The sequence below is a fragment of the Lithobates pipiens genome, unplaced genomic scaffold (assembly GCF_037356315.1).
Source record: "Lithobates pipiens isolate NorthernLeopardFrog02 unplaced genomic scaffold, aLitPip1_a1.2 Scaffold_27, whole genome shotgun sequence".
Lineage (NCBI taxonomy): Eukaryota > Metazoa > Chordata > Amphibia > Anura > Ranidae > Lithobates > Lithobates pipiens.
Window position 1 is genome coordinate 180,782,375 of NW_027507788.1, and position 23,640 is coordinate 180,806,014.

The window sequence follows — 23,640 nt, forward strand, 5'->3', positions numbered from 1 at the left end:
TTTTGTTTGGGGAGAATTTTGGCTTGCTAAGGCAATATATGCTTAGAGGTTTTGTGCGAATTAGTGCATACATTTTTTGGGGGGGGGGGGGGGGTTGCTGACATATAATGCTCATGTATCTTAGTGGTAGCACAGTTTGGCATCTTCACCTTGGGCACTAGTTAACCTTGTAGCAGTGCTGGACTTATGTATAGGGGTTTTTTGATGTACAGGGGCATCTCTGATGTGATAGGGAAGACTCCGATGTGATGCGGGACCTCCAACAGTATGGGGTCTTTTATGTAAATGGAGGACTTCTGATATGATATGGGACCTCTGATGGAATGAAGAGAGACTTCTGATGAGAAGTTGATTTCATCAAGGTGGTTGTGCGCATTATGCCACACTCTCATTGATAAGTAACATTGAAGTTTTTACATTTTAGACTGAGATGCGCCAAGACTTTGCATACTTTTAAAGGGTGCTGCTTCCGAAAAAAGGTTGGGAAATGCTGGTTTAACCCACTAAATTTGTGACCCACCGGAATGATGGTGGGAAATCATTTAACACTTTAGGTCAGATTATATCAGCCAGTTTTCATTGTCCTGAATGACCCCTCATGTCCTGTAAACTTAAAGACAGGTGAACAAATATATTAACATTGAGTCTGCCTTTCCATTTATCCTTGGAAGCCCCTCAAGGATCTTAAGCAAATATCAACTTTTCTGAATGTTGGTTATAGTGAACATAATGTGAGATCAGCTGTATTCTGCAGGACGTAGAAACTTTATTGCTTAATGATCAAGGGAATCTGTAAAACCTGTTTAACCACTTGCGCTATAGCCGAATGGTGGCCACAGCGCGGACCTGAATTTCTGGAAGGCCATCATATGACGGCCTCCCCTTTATATGCGCGTTGTGATCACAGAGTCACTGAGACTCGGGTAATCACAGATCCGAGTAAGGGGATGGTCCTGGCCCCTTACCACATGATCAGCTGTCAGCCAATGACAGCTGATCACATGATGTAAACAAAAGCTCGATAATCGTTATTTTTTCTCCTCACGCTGACAGCATGAGGAGAAAAAAAAGCCGATCACTGGCTTACCTGCAAGGGACATCGGTCCCAAAGAGGAAGAGGCAATTATGCCTCATCTGTGCCCATCAGTACCCCCTGCCAGTGCCACCTGCCAGAGCCACCTGCCAGTGCCCACCAGTGTCACCTATCAATGCCCACAAGTGCCACCTATCAATGCCCACCAGTGGTGCCAATCAGTGCCACCTAGCAGTGCTGCCTATCAGTGTAACCGATCAGTGCCCATCACTGCCAACCATCAGTGCCCATCACTGACACCTATTGGTGCCATCAGTGCCGACTCATACGCGTACATCAATGAAGGAGAAAATTTACCCGTTTGCAAAATTTTATCAATACTGAAGAAATGGCTGCAAGCCAAGATCCATCAAAATTCTTATTTAATAATGGACATCCCAAGTGTTACAGACAGTTCAAATAGTAGACGCATTACACACACACTGAAGTGTGAGTGTGTGAAATGCATCGACCATTTGAACTGTCTGTAACACTTGGGATGTTCGTTATTAAATAAGAATCTTGATGGATCTTGGAGTGCAGTCATTTCTTCAGTGTTGATCGTATGCGGAAGCGAGCCGAGGCAGGCACCTGTGATATCATTAAGCTTCCTGTCTCACCTGGAGCAGCGAGTTCTTTTGTTTGGATATTTTGCATTACATTAAAAAAAAAACGCAGAGGTAATTAAATATCACCAAAAGAAAGCTCTATTTGTGGTGAAAAAAATTATAAAAATGTAATAATAATATTTAATAATTAATTGATAATTAAATAATAATTAATTTGGGTACAGTGTAGCATGATCACGCAATTGTCATTCAAAATGCATCAGTGCTGAAAGCGGTTTAAGTGGTTGTAAACTCTCCCCACAACTTTGTCCCATGCAAATCAACATAAAAAAACCCTAATGAACACTGCTTGTACATATCTCCTTACTTGCTTAGTATTGTTGTAATCTTTTTTGTTCTTTAGAATGACGTCACTGAGCATGCCCAGATCTCCCCTGATTTACGGCACACTCTGTGTGCTTGTCTATCTATTATCAGGACTTCCTACGGCACAACACTGAAATCCCACGAGACTGCATAATCTCTCAGAGCTTCCTACTACACCCCATGTGACCATGTGGCATCACATGCAGTGTAAAGCAGGGCATGGGACAGCATTACTGAAGTCTTATCAGCTGAAGCTGATAAGATTGACACAGGCAAACACTAGATAATCGGCACAAGTAAATACTATGAAATAAAACAAGACAGCTATGAACAAGGAAGCAGGGTTGCCATAGAAACATTGGATTGGGAACGAGTCTTGGTTAACAGTACAGGAAGTGCTCAATGTAAGGGTGGAAATACACTCCACTGTGGACTCAGAAAACAATACTTAAAATGGCGCTGCCTAACCCCTGCAAACAAGTTTTTTTAGTTTCTTTAAACAGTAAGTCATTTGTGATTTGGGCTGGGTTACCACGGCTATAGTTTGATAATTACTTATTATAATGGACTAAATGAAAAGAAGCATCGGAGTGGGGGAGTTTACTTCCTCTTTAAGTGCCCAGCAAGCAAGTGGTTAAGAATTCATGTATTTTCCATTATTTAACTCCCGTTTTCATAAAGCTGCTCTGTTTATTACAATAAAACCTGACCATTTTCTCTGGAAGTTCTGCATATGCTTTACTTTTCATAAAGCAGAACCTGTGTTGTCTCTTCAGTCCCTAGCCATTTGTGTGCCCTAGACAGCCGCCTCTGCTGCCTTAATTCATTCCCAGTTAGACTGACTTGTTTCCAGGATCACCAAGATGTAATCTCTCTTCCAGCACAACAAAGCAGAGATGGCAGCTTCATAGTCCTATCTCTCCATCTGTGTTATCTTCACTGATGCAAATCTGCAGCGAGACAGAATTACGCAGATGTGAGCTGCTTAAACAGCTCTGAAATGGGAGCGTTCTGCCAGGAAAACCTTTATCTTCCCCAACAACGTCACATCTGCCTGTCCTAAAAGCATTCTGGCTAATCCTGAGGTACGCAGCGGTGGACAGGTTTCTTTCAAGCGTTGCCTGAAATTCTTTAGGGTACAAAAATGAAACAGCGATTCTAAACAAGTGCGACAGGCTCTGTTATAATATAACGCTTCAGTGACCGCAGTGGAGCAGGTTGGAATTAAACCACGGTGAGGCCCTTGTTTTTTCTTGTTTTTTTGTTTATTCATCAGCCTTAAAAATATTGTATGCTAATCTCCAGTGACAAGAAAGACAAATAAGTTAAAGTGAGCCCAGTGGTGTATTTTGGTTTTGTGCTGCCCTAGGCACCCCTACCATCTAAATTTGTCCCACCCCAGCCGCGGTATACGGTTCTTGTCTCAGGGTCTGATGAGGAACCTGCAGCTATTCACAGTGAACAGCTTCCCCATCAGCCCCTTATGCCGTGTACACACGACCGGACTTTCCGGCAGACTAGGTCCGACGGAATCAGTCCATCGGACAATCCGATCGTGTGTGAGCTAGTTCGACAGTTTTATTTTTTTTAAAATCAGACGGACCTAGAAATAGAGCATGTTTCAAATCTATCTGACGGACTCAAGTCCGACGGACTAAAAATCGGGAAAACCATTCGTCTGTGTGCTAGTCTGACAGACCAAATACGACGCAAGGGCAGCTATTGGCTACTAGCTATTGAACTTCCTTGTTTAGTCCCGTTTGCGTGATCACATTCAAAACGAACGGACTTTTGAACAGACTTAGTCCATTCGTGTGTGGCCAAGTCCGTTCGTTGAGAAAGTCCGTCGGACCTCTGCCGAAGGTCTGTCAGGAAGACCGTCGGACCTAGTCCATCAAAAAATCTGGTCGTGTGTATGCGGCATTAGACATGATTCATCCAAGTGCCACATATGTGATCAATGGAGCAGAGGATAGGGTCAGCGGGACATAGGATGAGGTGGCACTGGTGGGCACAGATGAGGAGGCACTGATGAAGCTGCACTGATATGCAACACTGATAGGTGGCATTTATGGGAAATGATTGGCAGCACTGATGGGCACTAATTCGCAGCACTGATGGGCACTGTTTGGCAGCACTGATAAGCAGCACTGATAGGCAGCACTTGTAGGCACTTGTCAGGGCTGGTTCAGTATAAATATTGGGACATCTGCCTTTACACGCACATGAACTTTAATGCCATCCCAGTCTTTGTCCGTAGGGTTCAATATTGAATTGGCCCACCCTTTGCAGCTATAACAGCTTCAACTCTTCTGGGAAGGCTGTCCACAAGGTTCACCCATGTCTTTATGGACCTTGCTTTCTGCACTGGTCCAAATCATTTGGTGGAGGGGGGATTGTGGTGTGGGGGTTGCTTTTCAGGGGTTGGACTTGGCCCCTTAGTTCCAGTGAAAAGAAATCTTAAGCCATCAGCATACCAAGACATTTTGGACAATTTCATGCTCCCAACTTTGTGGGGACAGTTTGGGGATGGCCCCTTCTTGTTCCCCCATGACTGCGCACCAGTGCACAAAGCAAGGTCCATAAAGACATGGATGAGCGAGTTTGAGGTGGAGGAACTTGACTTGCCTGCACGGAGTCCTGGTCTCAACCCGATAGAACACCTTTGGGAAAAATTAGAGTGGAGACTGCGAGCCAGGCCTTCTCTTCCAACATCAGTGCCTAACCTCACAAATGCACTTCTGGAAGGATGGTCAAGCATTCCCATAGACACACTCCTAAACCTTGTGGACAGCCTTTCCAGAAGAGTTGAAGCTGTTATAGCTGCAAAGGGTGGGCCAACTCAATAGTGAACCCTAATAAACAAATAATTTAACATTAAATAAAATTAGAAGGACTGAAAAATCTATTTTCTTGAATTACAAATAATAGTGATACTATGTAAAAGAGTGTTAAAAAAACAACATTGAATTGATAAGCATATAGGTAAAAAAAAAAGTTGCATCTATATTCAGAACCTCTGTTTTAAAATTATAGGAATGTAAACACTATTCTGTATAATATCACTATAACTTGTAATGCATTTTTGAAAGTCGTTTTTAAAAATTTTTTTATAACATAGAATTTTATCTCCTTTATGAACTTATGTATATTATTATATATATTTATTTTCATTTGCACTGTTCCTTTGATGATGGAGAAACGTGTGAATCCTCCAAACTGACTCTTTTACATTCTTTGATCATCCAATAAAATAATTTTTTGCACTCTATTACGTGACTTTGCTACATTTTACATATCAGGAATAAAAACCTGACAGGGGTTCTAATCCCTCACCACTTTCTCCAAAATGTAAAGGAATTCCCTTTAGTTATACTTTAAGTTGTTTTGGGGTGTTTTTTAGGGTGGGCTTTAAATGGCTCCAGAAGGTTGCAGAAGCTGGACCGGTATTTTTGTCAAAAAATTACCTCTCATTAGCTTCATTATGTTACTTTTTTTAATGAAAAAAGTAAAGCGATAGTACACAAATAATGATCAAATACACACAAAAAAAAAAGTAGAAAACCATACCACAATGAATAGTAAATCAAATAAATTAAACTATTATAATACATTTTAAAAAAAAGACAAAAAAAGAGAGTTCTGTTTCTTTTTAAAAACAAATTTTATCTAAGCAGCTCATCAAACAGCTCTGGGAGTTTATAATTTGCCAAATTTCACCGAAATCTCTCCTCTCATATTTATTATCCAGGAAAATAATAATCAAATCTCCCCCCACCACTTATTTTTCCATTTTTATTTCTTTATTTTATTTTTATTGCTTTGTTTGTTCAACTGTTTGCTTTGTCAGTGACAATGTAATCAGTGTGATGAGAAAGATAAAAGTATTCAGCAACAGAAGTTTAGAAAGATTATATTTCATTTACAGACTACTAAATTATGCAGGAAATGATGACATCTGTCAAAAATACTAAAAACAAACCAAACAAACCGGGAACCCAACTGAAAAACATTTCTACATAAATCTTTTAGCAGTTCTAAAAAAAAAAAAAACACGAAGACTGCTGTTGCTAAGCTCCCTATGAAAATATCAGGCGCCTGGCTGTGTCTGGTTTTGGTCCTTTGGAGACGATGTCTCAGAACAAGAATGTACAGTATCTCACAAAAGTTAGTACACCCCTCACATTTTCGTAAATATTTTATTATATCTTTTCATTTGACAACACTGTTTGGAGGATATTAGTTATAGGGAAAGGTTGCGAGCACTGAACTTATTCTCTCTGGAGAAGAGACGCTTGAGAGGGGATATGATTTCAATATACAAATACCGTACTGGTGACCCCACAATAGGGATAAAACTTTTAAGCAGAAGGGAGTTTAACAAGACTCGTGGCCACTCATTAAAATTAGAAGAAAAGAGGTTTAACCTTAAACTACGTAGAGGGTTCTTTACTGTAAGAGCGGCAAGGATGTGGAATTCTCTTCCACAGGCGGTGGTATCAGCAGGGGCCATTGATAGTTTCAAGAAACTATTAGATAAGCACCTGAACAACCACAATATACAGGGATATACAATGTAATACTGACATATAATCACACACATAGGTTGGACTTGATGGGCTTGTGTCTTTTTTCAACCTCACCTACTATGTAACACTGAATAAATGACACTTTGCTACAATGTAAAGTAGTGAGTGTACGGTTTGTATAACAGTGTCAATTTGCTGTGCCCTCAAAATAACTTAACACACATCCTTTAATGTCTAAACTGCTAGCAACAAAAATGAGTACACCCCTAAGTGAAAACGTCCAAATTGGGCCCAATTAGCCACTTTCCCTCCCCAGTGTAATGTGACCCGTTAGCGTTACAAGGTCTCAGGTGTGAATGGGGAACAGGCAGGGAAGGACTGCCCGAGGGCCCTGTGTCACTAGGGGGCCCCATCAGGGTTGCCACCCTCAGAAAAACCAGGAAAAGTATGTAAAAATCTGTGATTTTTTTACATCTGTCTCTGAAATGTCCCTTACCGACATCCTTTTGGTCTAAAAATCCTGAAATTATAGCTACCCCACCTCTCCAGTACCTTCTCAGCCAATATAAACATGTCTGTGTATACTGTGTGATTGTATACTGTGTGTGTGTGTTTGTGTATACTGTGTGATTGTATACTGTGTGCAGGGCCGGTGCTAGACTATTTTTCGCCCTAGGCGAAACCAGCTACTTGTGCCCCCCCCCCAAAAAAAATAATTCTAAAATGAATTCAATAGTTTTAGCACCAGAACTCCTGTTGGAGGGATGATCCAGGTGGAGGGATGAGCCAGGTGGACAGGAGGGGGGTGCAGCCAGGTGGAGGGATGAGCCAGGTGGACAGGAGGGGGGGTGCAGCCAGGTGGAGGGATGAAGTCAGGTGGACAGGAGGGGGGGTGCAGCCAGGTGGAGGGATGAAGTAAGGTGGAGGGATGAGCCAGGTGAACAGGAGGGGGTGCAGCCAGGTAGAGGGATGGAGTCAGGTGGGACAGGAGGGGGTGCAGCCAGGTGGAGGGATGAGCCAGGTGGACATGAGGGGGGGGGTGCAGCCAGGTGGAGGGATGAGCCAGGTGGACAGGAGGGGGTGCAGCCAGGTGGACAGGAGGGGGTGCAGCCAGGTGGAGGGATAAACCAGGTGGACAGGAGGGGGGTGCAGCCAGGTGGAGGGATGGAGTTAGGTGGACATGAGGGGGTGCAGCCAGGTGGAGGGATGAGCCAGGTGGACAGGAGGAGGGTGCAGCCAGGTGGAGGGATGAGCCAGGTGGACAGAAGGAGGGTGCAGCCAGGTGGAGGGATGAGCCAGGTGGACAGGAGGTGGGTGCAGCCAGGTGGAGGGATGAGCCAGGTGGACAGGAGGTGGGTGCAGCCAGGTGGAGGGATGAGCCAGGTGGACAGGAGGTGGGTGCAGCCAGGTGGAGGGATGAGCCAGGTGGACAGGAGGTGGGTGCAGCCAGGTGGAGGAATGAGCCAGGTGGACAGGAGGTGGTTGCAGCCAGGTGGAGGGATGAGCCAGGTGGACAGGAGGTGGGTGCAGCCAGGTGGACAGGAGGGGGTGCAGCCAGGTGGACAGGAGGGGGTGCAGCCAGGTGGAGGGATGAGCCAGGTGGACAGGAGGAGGGTGCAGCCAGGTGGAGGGATAAGCCAGGTGGACAGGAGGAGGGTGCAGCCAGGTGGAGGGATGAGCCAGGTGGACAGGAGGAGGGTGCAGCCAGGTGGAGGGATGAGCCAGGTGGACAGGAGGAGGGTGCAGCCAGGTGGAGGAATGAGCCAGGTGGACAGGAGGTGGTTGCAGCCAGGTGGAGGGATGAGCCAGGTGGACAGGAGGTGGGTGCAGCCAGGTGGAGGGATGAGCCAGGTGGACAGGAGGTGGGTGCAGCCAGGTGGAGGGATGAGCCAGGTGGACAGGAGGTGTGTGCAGCCAGGTGGACAGGAGGGGGGTGCAGCCAGGTGGAGGAATGAGCCAGGTGGACAGGAGGTGGTTGCAGCCAGGTGGAGGGATGAGCCAGGTGGACAGGAGGTGGGTGCAGCCAGGTGGAGGGATGAGCCAGGTGGACAGGAGGTGGGTGCAGCCAGGTGGAGGGATGAGCCAGGTGGACAGGAGGTGTGTGCAGCCAGGTGGACAGGAGGGGGTGCAGCCAGGTGGACAGGAGGGGGTGCAGCCAGGTGGAGGGATGAGCCAGGTGGACAGGAGGAGGGTGCAGCCAGGTGGAGGGATAAGCCAGGTGGACAGGAGGGGGGTGCAGCCAGGTGGAGGGATGAGCCAGGTGGACAGGAGGAGGGTGCAGCCAGGTGGAGGGATGAGCCAGATGGACAGGAGGGGGGTGCAGCCAGGTGGAGGGATGAGCCAGGTGGACAGGAGGAGGGTGCAGCCAGGTGGAGGGATGAGCCAGGTGGACAGGAGGGGGGGTGCAGCCAGGTGGAGGGATGAGCCAGGTGGACAGGAGGGGGGTGCAGCCAGGTGGAGGAATGAGCCAGGTGGACAGGAGGTGGGTGCAGCCAGGTGGAGGGATGAGCCAGGTGGACAGGACGTGGGTGCAGCCAGGTGGAGGGATGAGCCAGGTGGGCAGGAGGTGGGTGCAGCCAGGTGGACAGGAGGGGGTGCAGCCAGGTGAAAGGATGAGCCAGGTGGACAGGAGGGGGTGCAGCCAGGTGGAGGGATGGAGTCAGAAGGAGTGATGAGCCAGGAGGTGGGTGCAGCAAGGTGGAGGGAGTCACACACACCAGTGATAAGGTCTGACTTGGGGCACTCATCCCCAGCGCTTCCCCCACCACCTGACAAGTTCTTACCTTGGGGCACTTCCTTCCAGCTCACTCCACATGTCGGGCAGCGGGCATCGGTCGTCATCACCAGTCCCAGGATCCTGCACGGGGAACCTCCTCCAGCTCCTCCCCGTTCAGATCAGCTGATCATTCGGTTCCACCCCCGGGCTCCGGCGGCCGCAGAGAGGCTGATTAAGCAGGGCGGGCTGCAGGAGCAGCTTTGCTTAGGATCCTCCAGCTCCAGGACAAGTGGCCCGGCGGCCTCGGCCCAGTGAGTTTCCTATGGCCAGTCCAGGCCTAGGTGGATCCATCCTGGCTGTCTCTCTCTGTGCACAATGTCACCCGCCCTGCTCCTCCAATGGCTGCACATCACCAAGAGAGGAAGGCGGGGCGGGCAGAGAGCTGTAACATCGGCATGGACGCCTTTGGCTCAGGGGAATGGGGGGGGATCTGCCTGCATATTCTCCCCGCCCAGCGACTCTGCGGCCGCCAGATAGAACCACCTCTGGTTACATTCCGCACCGCACTAGCCACCACCCGCCAAGGGGGAATCCGATCTTCCTGAGGGGACCCAGCGGCTGTGGTTGCGCCCCTAGGCGGCAGTGCGCCCTAGGCAGCTGCCTAGTTCGCCTAGTGGGAGCGCCGGCCCTGACTGTGTGTGTGTTTGTGTATACTGTGTGATTGTATACTGTGTGTGTGTGTTTGTGTATACTGTGTGGCCCCATAATGCCTGATTGCCTGGGGGCCCCATAATCTCCTATTGCCTGGGAGCCCCATGAGTTGTCAGTCCGCCCCTGGGAGCAGGTGTGTTAAATTTGGTGTTATCGTTCTCACTCTCTCATACTGGTCAATAGAAGCTCACCATGGCACCTCAAGGCAAAGAACTCGCTGAAGATCTGAAAAAAAAAATTGTTGCTCTACATAATGATGGCCTAGCCTATAAGGTGATTGCCAAGACCCTGAAACTGAGCTGCAGCATGGTCGCCAAGACCATACAGCAGTTTAACAGGACAGGTTCCACTCAGAACAGGCCTCACCATGGTCAACCAAAGAGGTTGAGTGCACGTGCTCAGTGTCATATCCAGAGGTTGTCTTTGGGAAATAGATGTATGAGTGCTGCCAGCATTGCTGCAGAGGTTGAAGGGATGGGGGGGGGGGTCAGCCTGTCAATGCTCAGACCATACGCCGCACACTGCATCAAATTGATCTGCATGATTGTCCTCCCAGAAGGGATCTCTAAATATGATGCATAAGAAAGCCTGCAAACAGTTTGCCGAAGAGAAGCAGACTATGGACATGGATTACTGGAACCATGTCCTGTAGTCTGATGAGACCAAGATAAACTTATTTGGTTCAGATGGTGTCAAGCATGCATGGGGGCAACCAGGTGAGGAGTACAAAGACAAGTGTGTCTTGCCTACAATCAAGCATGTTGGTGGGAGTGTCATAGTCTGGGGCTGCATGAGTGCTGCCAGCACTGGGGAGCTACAGTTCATTGAGGGAACCATGAATGCCAACATGTACTGTACTGCAGAGCATGATCCACTCCCTACAGAGACTGGGTGGCAGGGCAGTATTCCAACATGATAATGACCCGAACACACCATCAAGACTACCACTGCCTTGCTAAAGAAGCTGAGGGTAAAGGTGATGGACTGGCCAAGCATGTCTCCAGACCTAAACCCTATTGAGCATCTGTGGGGCATCCACAAATGGAGGGTGGAGGAGCACAAGGTCTCTAATATCCATCAGCTCTGTGATGTCCTCATGGAGGAGTGGAAGAGGACTCCAGTGGTAACCTGTGAAGCTCTGGTGAACTCCATGCCCAAGAGGGTTAAGGCAGTGCTGAAAAATAATGGTGGCCACAGAAAATATTGACACTTTGGGCATTTTTTGGACATTTTCACTTAGGGGTGTACTCACTTTTGTTGCCAGCAGTTTAGACATTAATGGCTGTGTGTTGAGCTATTTTGAGGGGACAGCAACTTTACACAGTTATAAAAGCTGTACACTCACTACTTTACATTGTAGCAAAGTGTCATTTCTTCAGTGTTGTCACATGAAAAGATAGAATTAAATAATTACAAAAATGTGAGGAGTGTACTCACTTTTGTGATATACTGTATATCCACTTGAAGACTAGGCCTTTTCTGGCACTTTTTGTTTACAAGTTTAAATCAGTAATTACTAATAACCCCCAAACATTATATATAAGCAGGGACTAGAGAGAATAGAATATTTATTTTCAAATAGAATAAATATGAATTTGAGTTGACTATAATTCAAATTCAAATAGAATAGAAAAGAATAAAATAGAATAGTAAAGAATAGACTAGAAAATTTAATAATAGGGGGTGTGGCCTGGACAGAGTAAAGTTGCATCTTCTGTGAGCTCCTGGCCTCCCCCTATCTACCCCAGCTTTCTCAGCTTATTATCACCAGTATGCCATTGGCAAAAATGCATAGAACCAGAACAACAACTTGGGCGACACTCTCCAGCTCTTCAAAAGGTGATATTCAGTGCTTCTTCTCACAGCTCCAGAGGCTCTCCCTGGCAATAAAATGGCAGCTCCACGTGGCCCTCATCAGGAGTCCCAGGCCCCACACAGGCAACCCCTCTCTCCCAGTCCTTCTGCCACCTTCTGCTTCTCAGGGACAGCGGCAGCCTTTCGGCCAGAGATGTCTGCCTCCCTGCACCCGCCGAGCGCCGGTCATCTAGACCAGGACATTCGTTCCCTGCTGCAAGCCCTCCCTACCAAAACAGACATCGAGACCCTAATCCTCCGACTGGAGGAGACGCACTGTCGGGATCTTCAGGAGGTGAGGGACGAGGTGCATGTGCTCTCTGACAGGGTGATCACAGGAGAGACATCTCTCCCCACTCTGGAGAAGCGGGTGACAACCCTGGAATGCTCCCAAGACTCCCACATAGACACGGCCATTGAGCTGCAGCTACATTGAGGACCAGAGCCACCGGAACAACCTGGGGCTCCGCGGCCTCCCAGAGGCCACATGCACTGAAAACCTGGGGGTCACTGTCACAGCCATATTCCACAGATATGGAACGGCCTGCTGCTTGTCTGTTGCAGGAGTACTGTTGTGGGACCCCCTCAAGCGCAACACTCCCCCCTCCTCCCTGACAGCCCTCATCAGTCTAAGCTGGCTGGTCTCCTGCTGCACCCTTTCCCGGGCTTACCGGAACTCTACCCCCCAGTTCGCAGGACCCACATCTGTGTGACCAAACCAAATGGTCCTGCACACCACTTTCTCTCCTGTTTGCTGACCTCCGTACATACCTCAATTACCAACACTCACTGATGAGCTCTCTGCTGAGGGGCTTTGCTCCCTAATGTTTTACCCTTGTCTCTGCTGAGGTGGTACCTCCTTGCCCACTATAGGGGTCCCGGACCTGTAAGTTATCCCTTGATCTCATCTTATTGGAAGCCCTATGTGATGTGGTCATACTGCTATCTGAATGTACAATATTGCTATGCATATTCTTGCTTTGGTAGGTCTAGATGTCTTACTGTTTGACTTATCTTATCTGTTTGACTTATCTTGCAGAGAGGGCCCTGTCTACCTGCCCCCCGGCCCCCTTTGGCAGAATGGCCTGACCTTCCCAGCTCATATGCCTGGGTTAGGAATGCACCGTGGGTAACACACTGCAGTCATGTACGTGCCTGACCTAATTATGGGCATGAGACATTGGGGACAGGGGAAATCATCCTTTACTGTTACCGGGGGGAGGTGGAGGACATTTTGCTGGGCAACACACTTGAGGGTAATATAGCTCCCATGTAGCCGGGCACGCCCCCACTTGAGGCATTCATCCATTCGCTTGGCGGAAAGACATGCCGAGCTGAGACGGCCCACAGGGGAAAGATGGATCCTTATCAATGCTGGAGGGCTTGGGGGTCCGTCTTGCCCCACCTGATGCCTGCAGTAGTGACCCATAGTAGGTTGTGCAGGGCTCGAGTCGCCCTTTTAAGAAGAGACTCGGAAGCTGTTGCAACAATATCTCTTAGGCCGCGTACACACGGGTGGACTGTTCGCCCAACTTTGTCCGCTGAACAGTGTTTCAGCGGACAGTCCGCTCGTGTGTGGGCTTCAGCGGACAGTTTCAGCGGACAGTCTGACGAACAAAGTTTTTCGGAATTTCCGTAAGACAGTCCGCTGAAACTTGGTTTTAGCGGACAGTCCGCTCGTGTGTAGGCTTGTTCGACAAACTAAGTTTCGCGCATGCTCAGAAAGGATTTACACGGCGAAGGTTGCATTGCAGTGTATTGGACGTCGTATTTCTCGTCCCGTCGTACGTGCCGTTCACGTCATCGCGCACGCTTTCAGCGGACTGTTCGTTCATCGTGTGTGGTCAAGTCTGCTCATGCAAATTTTGAGCGGACTGTTTGTAGGATTGTTTGACGAACAAAGTTGGGCGAACAATCCGCCCGTGTGTACGCGGCCTAAGGAGTCTCAGGTGGATTCATGTTCACACTCACATCTATCTCTGTTTCTAAAAGTTTATTTAGCAATTACCTCAGTTTAGCACATGTTGTAATATATATTCTGTTTGCATGCTGTTGTGTTATGCTGGTTATTTCACGCTGCTGGGGTGGATGGGGCAGGCCAGGAGCTCCCTCCTCGGCTCTGTCCAACAACTCTCCCTTGTAGCTTTGCGCTAAATTCCCAGTAGTTTACTGGTGAGCGTCTAAGCAAGGCTTTGCTACAATTTTAGCTTAGACTGAGGCTGCTGTGCTCTACTGCAGCCTCCTACACCTTTGTACTTTCTGACCTTCTATTTTGCTATTCTGCTCTACTTCTTTCCTAACCTCTCTGCCCAACTTAACTGAACTCCTCTGCCCTATCTTAACTTTGTCCCCCCCCCCCCCACCACACCTTTCCTCCCCCCTTGACATACTCTAAAACCATGGATGTACTCAGAGTAATCTCACTTAATGCCAAAGGACTAATTGTCCCTGAAAAGAGATGGATATACTTACATGACATGCACAGGCTCGGTTCACACAGGGTCGACTCAGATCAGGTCGCCCCTAGTCGCCTCAGGTCGGATAATATTTAAAAATCGATGTAAGTGAATGAGAGCCGTCTTAATGCACGCTACTGAAGTCGCTCCGACTTCAAAAGAAGTTCCTGTACTACTTCAATCCGACTTGTAGGCGACTTGTACCCATTGATTTCAATGGAGGTCGCCTCCAAGTCGGATCTCTGTCTATACGGAGGCGACTTTGACAGAATTATTAGCTCTGAAGGGGGAACTCCACGCCAAATTTCTGAAAAAAACATAGGGTGGGGGGCCGGTATCCGGGGGCCCCCTTATTAAAGGGGGCTCCCGGATTCCGATAAGTCCCCCGCCCGCAGACCCCGACAACCAACGGCCAGGGTTGTCAGGAAGAGGCCCTTGTCCTCATCAACATGGGGACAAGGTGCTTTGGGGTGGGGGGGGCCGCACTCCCCCATGTTGAGGGCACGCGGCCTGGTACGGCTCAGGAGGGGGGGCGCCCGCTCGTCCCCACCCCCTTTCCTGGCCGGCCGGATAGCGTGCTCGGATAAGGGTCTGGTGTGGATCTGGGGGGGACCCCCACGCCGTTTTTTCGCCGTAGGGGGGTTCCCCTTGGAATCCATACCAGACCTAAGGGCCTGGTATGCTCTCGGAGGGGGAACCCACGCCAAATTTTTTTCAGAAATTTGGCGTGGAGTTCCCCCTTCAGAGCTCATTCTCTGATTTGCCACGGCAAAAGTCGCCTGGCTTGGGGCGACTTGTAAGTCACCCTAGCAAGTCGCCCCAGGCCGTGTCTAAAAGTCGTGTTCAAGTCGTCTCCAAGTTGCCTCACAAAGTCGTCCTGAAGTCGTGTCGCCCCTGTGTGAACCGAGCCTTAAAGTAGATATAGCCTTTGTGGAAAGAGACACATTTTAGAGATGACAAACTTCCTATACTCAAGAACAAGTTCTTTCCTGTGACATACCATTCTACATACCCAGCGGCGAAGGCACAGGGTGTATCTATCCTGTTGTCTGCCCGGGTACCCTGGGTTTGCCTCGATATGATCAAAGACCCTGCTGGTCGAATCCTATTCCTAAAAGGCATGATTGGCGGCGTTAAGGTGACATTGGCAAATCTCTATGTCCCCAATAGTCAACAAGACCTTTTTATTTGCCAGCACATTGAGAAACGTCTTAAGCTTGCAGAGGGCCAACTAATTCTTGGAAGGGACTTTAATATCCCCCTGATCCCTGCTGAAGATACCTCCACAGGATCTTCTGCGGTTCCTCCTGGCTCCCGCAGACGTATCGCAAATCCCTCCACAATGCCCAATTGGTAGATGCCTGGCATGTATTTCACCCTGGCAAACGAGACTATACATTCTACTCCCAACCACATCTACTTGTGTATAGACAACTTTCTCATCCCACATGCAAAGCTACATGCGGTCTGGGACACCTCCATAGGTTCCATAACATGGTAACATGACCACGTTCCGATGGTTCTGTCCTATGCCCTAACTTACAATTCCACAGCTTAAAATAGGTAATGGAGGCTGAATGAGAGCCTTCTACAAGACCAAGACGTGTTGGCGATTTCGTCAAAGAACTGCTTATTAAATACGGGTCCAGGATTAAACGGCAACGCACACTACAACTGGCCTTCCTTCTGTGGGGTTATCAGGCCATTGAAGCACGCCATAATCATGCCCCGTCACCACCTCTGGAAAGGGAATTAAACATCCATAAACAAATCACTGGCCTACTACACTTCAAAGAAAAGCAGCGCTTCAGGTCTGTCGTAAACGGTCATACGAATCAGGCAGTAAATGTGGTAGATTACTGGCCCAATCCCTACAGTCGCAGAAACTAGCGTCTTACATACCTCACTTCATGTTTCTTACCGGTCATAAAACAACCTTACCTAATCATATCACACAAAATTTTTAACTATTTTATGAATCACCCTATAATCGCCAAATAGCAACCCCCTCACAAAATCACATAACTGACTACATATCCTCCTCCCAGATGCCTTTACTACCTGATGATGTTAGTGAACTCCTTGACGACCCCATTACACTACCTGAACTCCAACTGGCTATAGGGAACACCAAACCAAGGTAAGCACCAGGGCCGGACTGCTTCACGATTCAGTACTACAAAACCCTACTCCCCTCTCTCGGAACATACATTGTTGAACTATTTAATGATCTAGGCACGGAGGAAATCTTTCCATGAGACTACCCTTCTAGCCCACATTTTAGTGATCCCAAAAGAGGGCAAAAGAGGGCAAGGATCCGCCTCTTATGGGAGCTATCGGCCAATTTCCCTACTAAACACCTAAAGCTATTTACTAAAATTATTGCAACCAGACTGCAGCAACACCTGCCCTACTTGATTCATTTGGACCAAGTGGGCTTTGTTCCATCCAGAGGAGCCAGAGACAATACCACCAAGTCCTCAATCTCTTACATATCGCCAACACCACTAACACCCAATACCACTAATATTTGGGCACATTCATCCCCCAAAGCTTTCAAAACTCTTCATTCGTGGTTTGGCCGCTGTAGTATTCTCCCTAAGTTTTCAGGCCTTACCTATCTCCATGTTCAGTGGATTCATTTGGGCTAACAAATTACCACGTCTAAACAGGAAACTACTTTCCCTGCCCAAGTAACAAAGAGGCCTGGCAATGCCGGACATTCGCACATATTATCAAGCAACACATTTAAGTAGACTTGTGGACTGGTGCCACCATCGTGACATCAAGTTATGGCCCGATTGAAACAAGCCCAGAGTGACATACCCCTCAGATGGGCACCCTGGTGTTAAGCATCGCTCCCTTCCAACCTCAACACCCCTTATTGGCCCCACTACTCGCATATGCGCCCAACTATACTATATCTCTTTCATCCCGGAACTCACCTTTATTCCCCATATTGAGGAACCCACTGTTCACACCGGGACTCCACAATGTCATCTTCCAGAACTTGATCAACTCAGATCACTTTCAAACCTCCCATTTCAGGACCATAGGGAGATGGATGTCCATGCTGGAGCTTATGGACCCCACGGATCCTTTCAGGCTGGATTCTTGGAGAGGATTTCAGCTAAAATTTCTTAAAATGTATACTTTCTCCCGGTGACCCTGACCAACCTCTCACAACCCTTGATGAATACTGCTCGGACGCCGGCTTCCTGCCCCAGGCGCTGTCCTTCACATACAACCTGGTGATTACACCCCCAGAGAACTATCAACCCCCAGGCCTGCTCGGCTGGGAATGACATTTAAACTGCCAATTTAGCCCACATCAACTCCACCGTATTCTTTGGTTCAAATCCTCCATTTGTGCGAGAATACAGGAGACTAGCTTTAAAATACCATGGTGGTATCGTACCCCGTCACAATTACACAAATTCTTTCCCTCTACGTCAGATCTATGCTGGCGATGCCAGAAGAAGCAAGGAACACTCCTACATATTTTCTGGCCCTGCCCTAAAATCGCAGACTTTTGGAAATGGGTCCGTCAAATCATACAGAAGTTATCTGCAGGAGTTAGTTAGTGTTGTGTGCCTCCAGCACAGTATTGTAGCCTTATCAGTTTATGTGAAATCTCCATTAATACCTGTACAATATTGTAATTAGAAATATATTTCTGTTAGATTGAAATATATATTTAAAGTATTGAGTGTTGTGTTGGTGTTACTGTAATTAGTTCAACTTCAAAGCTTGGCCTTTTGTTTTCCCTGATAACATCTCACCTGAGAAGTAAACAACAGCTTTCTTTGACTCATCCAATCAGGCTGTTCCCAATATACATTTACTAGGTACAGTGAACATTTAGGGAGAATTAGATTAGCCATACTACAGAAAGTAGGGGGGGGGTATAATGCTTTGTGAGCAAGCCAACTCACGCTGGTGTGGGAGCACACGGCAGTCCCCATGGGCTGACCTGAAGTTAACAGGTAATCTAACTGTAAACTTGCATCTTATATTGTATTGTAAATATGGTTCTGTGAGTAATTTGTAAATATCATGTAAGCCAGGGGACCTACACTGTACATTGTGTTGTAAATACTCTCTGATGTGTAATTTGTATATATTATGTAACCCTATAAATAAATGTGTATTGCTGATTGAACTACCTCTTTTGTACAAGATCTCTCAGATTTAGATATGTATATGTCCATACTACTACAATGATTGAGGTGTATGCACATAATCACAAATACTAGTCAACAGTATACACCGGTATCTACCCTTTAATTCCTGTTGTTCTGTAATAAAGGCATCTGCAGGAGTTAGTGGGTGTTGTGTGATTCCAGCACAGCACAGTATACACCGGTATCTACCCTTTAATTCCTGCTGTACTATAATAAAGGCATCTGCAGGAGTTAGTGGGAATTAGTGGGCATCTGCAGGAATTAAAGGGTAGATACCGGTGTATACTGTGCTGTGCTGGAGGCACACAACATCGACTAACTCCTGCAGATGGCAGATGGCTCAATTAGAAAACAGCAATATAGTTATATAGGTAGATACAGGTGTATACTGTGCTCAAGGCACACAAACAACACCCACAAATTCCTGCAGAAGGCTGATGGCTCAATTACAGAAGAGCAATATAGCTATATAGGTAGATACAGGTGTATACTGTGCTCAAGGCACACAGACAACACCCACAAACTCCTGCAGAAGGCTGATGGCTCAATTACAGAAGAGCAATATAGCTATTAAGGATGAGCCGAACACCCCCCTGTTCAGTTCACACCAGAACCTGCGAACAGACCTAAACTTTGTGTGAACTTTAGAACCCTATTAAAGTCTATTGGACTCGAACATTCAAAATCTAAAGTGCTAATTTTAAAGGCTAATATGCAAGTTACTGTCCTAAAAAGTGTTTGGGGACCCGGGTCCTGCCCCAGGGGACATGGATCAATGCAAAAAAAAGTTTTAAAAACTGAAGTTTTTTCAGGAGCAGTGATTTTAATAATGATTAAAGTGAAACAATAAAAGTTTTCCTGTGGCCTGCCAGGTTGCATGCTTGGATAAAGGGTCTGGTATGGATTTTTAGGTGGACCCCCACATCAATTTTTTTTTAAATTTGACGTGGGGTTCCCCTTAATATCCATACCAGACCTGAAGGGCCTGGTAATTGAATTCAGGGGAACCCCACGCTTTTTTTTTTTTTTTTTTATCAATGAATGAATTGTCGGCTCCGTAATACAGAGATCACTCATTGAGATGATTTTAAAATACTTTTTTTCTTTGCGAAATTACACTTTGTGCAGGAACAGTTCTAAGCACGGGAAACATGCGCCCCTTCACAGGCATGCTATACACACCCCCCAGGTACGAAATTTAAAGGAATATTACACTTTTATTGTTTAACTTTAATCATTATTAAAATCACTGATCCTGAAAAAACTGCAGTTTTTAAAACTTTTTTTTGCATTGATCCATGTCCCCTGGGGCAGGACCCAGGTCCCCAAACACTTTTTAGGACAGTAACTTGCATGTTAGCCTTTAAAATTAGCACTTTAGATTTCTCCCATAGACTTCTACAGGGTGTTCCGGCTTTTCACATTTTCCACGAACAGCCCAAATTGTTCACTGTTCGCTGAAGTTCGACTCAAACTCGCAGCTCATCCCTAATAGCTATATAGGTAGATACAGGTGTATACTGCGCTCAAGGCACACAGACAACAGCCACAAACTCCTGCAGATGGCTGATGGCTCAATTACAGAACAGCAATATAGCTATATAGGTAGATACAGGTGTATACTTCGCTCAAGGCACAAAGACAACACTCACTAACTCCTGCAGATGCCTTTATTATAGAACAACAGGAATTAAATGGTAGATACCGGTGTATACTGTGCTGTGCTGGAGGCACACAACACCCACTAACTCCTGCAGATGCCTTTATTATAGAACAACAGGAATTTGTAAATAACGAATCAAAACGAAACACACTCATTCTGCACATATCTACTTAATTGTATTTCCCTAGGACTGGGACTACTCTGTCACCACAGCTTCCAGTCACCTAGCAGTCATTGAGACCTGGTAGGATGGACTCCTGACCATTAAATCTCAAAAACTAGAAGCCCAATCCCCATGGCTATGGCGTTAGGATCTCTTATAGGGCCAGCTCCTACCAGTAGGAAATACTTAATATAGTAGTAAAAATAAATAAAAATATGGACTTCACAGACTCCTCACTGTGGAAATTAATTTTGGATGCAGAGCTTTTGATCCACGCCCTTCCAGATAGCATAGCCCAGACTGGTAACACTGGTGCCTTCTATGGCAATAAACTTGATCGTTCATTGGACTACAGAAGAGCAACAGCACACTGAAAACATGAAAAGTTGGATTTTTCACCTCATCTCACTCAATATCTAAGTGGATGATAAAGAGTAAAGAAGCCGTATCTCCTTGGATGAGACATTAGGTCTAAGACAAGCAAGCCTGGCCCACGTGGTTTTACGTTGTTGCGTGATTGGATATGGTGAGAACTCACTCTGGGAACACACTGACACACACACCAATGGATACATGATCTCTGTAATGCTTTGCTTTACTGTGTTTGTTTTTATTAACTGTATTACATATTTCATTTATTAGCTGATATTGGTCTCATTGGCTTCCTATTGATCTTTGGGACAAGATCAGCTTTGTGTAGCCCTGCTCCTCTTGGCCTGCCATGGAGTCCAATTCCTCCTACTACATATTTACATAGTTACATAGTTACTCAGGTTGAAAAAAAGACATAAATCTATCTAGTTCAACCATAAAAATAAATAAATAAATAAAAAATAATATCATACAATCCCATATACTCAATCCTTTACCCACAGTTGATCCAGAGGAAGGCGAAAAACCCCAGCAAAGCATGATCCAATTTGCTACAGCAGGGGAAAAATTCCTTCCTGACCCCCAAGAGGCAATTGGATTTTCAATGGATCAACTTTACCTATATAATTCTTCACAATATAATGTAAATGACAAATCTAGCCAACAGAGTGAGTTGGCTTAATGTAATGCCTGGAAATTGAGCTACAGAGATCTCGCTGCTGGAATCCAAAAGATAAGAGACCGATGGGTGACTTGACTCTAAAGAAAATGTTGATTTTGCTTGGACTGACTCATGAGGGGGACTTGGACTTTTTGCTTGGACTGACTCATGAGGACTGTAGCTATTGGGGAATATTGCTGGTCAGTGCATAACTCCCATACCTGGAAAGAGGTAACATCATCTTCACGAGACAGGGTGGAAAGCCAGGGTGCTGGAGCTGTAGCATTCAATGACAGTCTATATATTGTAGTCCGCCCTTCCCATGGACACCTTGTAATGTACACTGTTCTCTGCAGATCTGAGCAGGGAGAGAGGGAAAAAAATGTTTTTACAGTCAACAACAAGGCAGGACTTCTGGCTGCTGCCATGTTTATCAAGTGAAGAACTAAGCTTTAACATGGCAGGCAGCCACTCTATACACAGAAGAAGCAACGTTTCTAGCATTATATATACACTACCAAAAGTATTGGGACACCTGCCTGATTTTGGGAAAAAAGGCCTGGCTCGCAGTCTCCACTCTAATTCATCCCAAAGGTGTCCCCTTGGGTTGAGGTCAGGACAGTCAAGTTCCTCCAACCCAAACTCGCTCATCCACACTATATTGCCAAGTATTGGGCCACCCCTCCAAATCATTTGGTGGAGGGGGGATTATGGTGTGGGTGTGTTCTTCAGGGGTTGGGCTTGGCCCCATAGTCCTAGTGAAAGGAGCTCTTAAGGTGTCAGCATATCAAGACATTTTGGACAATTTCATGCTCCCAACTTTGTGGGAACAGTTTGGGGATGGCCCCTTCCTGTTCCAATGTGACTGCTCACCATTTCACAAAGCAAGGTCCATAAAGACATGGATGAGTATGTTTGGAGTGGAGGAACTTGACTTGCCTACACAGAGTCCTGACCTCAACCTGATAGAATACCTTTGGGATGAAGTGAAGACTGCGAACCAGGTCTTTTTGTCCAACATCAGTGCCTGACCTAACAAATGTGATTCTGGAAGAATGGTCAAACATTCCCATAGACACACTCCTAAACCTTGTGGACAAACTTCCCAGAAGAGTTGAAGCTGTAAAGGGTGGGCCAACTCAATAATGAACTCAATGGACTAAGACTGGGAGGCCACTGAAGTTCATGTGTGTGTAAAGGCAGGTGTCCCAATACTTTTGTCAATAAAGTATATATATATATATATATATATATATATATATATATATATATCATTATAACATGCAAATTAGATGACTTTATGAACCGACAACCCCAAATAATTAGACTAGGAATTAGCTGTAGAGGTGTTCTGTGCCCACTCTCTCATATTTACCAGTATATGAAGCACAGGATAGAAGCCGCTATTGCACAATGCAGCACAGAGTTTTACTCCTGATTCAGACCACCAGAGCTGTTCAAAGCTGTCTCATGTCTCACCAGTGGGTCCTTGTAGTCCTTACCTTCATGTCCGGTGTCACTGAAGACTCCGTGGGAGCTCCCCATTGACAGCGAGCCTCTCTTCTTTTTGTCCGATGAGGTCCGGATGTTGTTTTGAAGGCTGCGAGGTTTCTCTTGGAATAAACCTGCTCACAAGAGACAATAAAAAAATTAAAAAAATTAATTAACCCTTTGTAATACAAAAGGGTTCAAAATAACTAGACATATCCAGCACGTTCATAACCAGTTTACATTTTCATTTAAAAGTTATGCTTAATTACACCTGTCTAAATAACGATTTATGTCTTCATTTTCTTCACTTTTTATGTGAGTGTATTGACAAATGGCAAGATGCATCTATAGAGTTTGAAAAGAATACTGGGATTTCTACTGGGATGTTCCACTGCTGTCTGGGTGTTTTTTAGCAACCTATGTATTATGCCTCGTTTCCATTGAGCGGATCGGTTCAGTACGGTTCGGTACGCTATTTTGATTGTTTCCATTATGAAAGCGCCCCATACAACCGAACCATACCGCACCATTCAGGGTCCTGCTTCAGATGTGGGGCCAAAGAAAATTATATGGTACGGTTAGGGCGGAGCTACGATGCATTCCACTGATTGGCGGACAGAAAAACGTCTGCCAATCAGTGTGACGCCACGCTAGGCTTTTTTTCTAAACCCCGTATGGCCCATGGTGGTCCGACTTGCAGTGGAAATGCTCAGCTGAATAGGCTGGACCATTCTAACCCTTCCAAACTGTACTGACCCAAACCGATCTGCTCAGTGGAAATGAGGCATAACTGACTAACCCAAACAGTCCCATGTCTGTAGCAGAAAAAAGGG

The 23,640-nt window shown here is 46.4% G+C and overlaps 1 protein-coding gene across 2 annotated transcripts in view; it reads right to left on the bottom strand.

Annotated features, from left to right (window-relative positions):
* DISP3 (dispatched RND transporter family member 3) overlaps positions 1–23,640 on the bottom strand; it is a 278,254-nt gene that overhangs the window by 80,682 nt on the left and 173,932 nt on the right. For both annotated transcript variants that reach the window (XM_077457961.1, XM_077457962.1), the window contains exons 11-12: positions 22,819–22,941; positions 21,538–21,674 (exon numbers count right to left, since the gene is read on the bottom strand). In XM_077457961.1, coding sequence (XP_077314087.1) covers positions 21,538–21,674; positions 22,819–22,941 — 260 coding nt within the window. The remainder of the gene's footprint in view (positions 1–21,537; positions 21,675–22,818; positions 22,942–23,640) is intronic.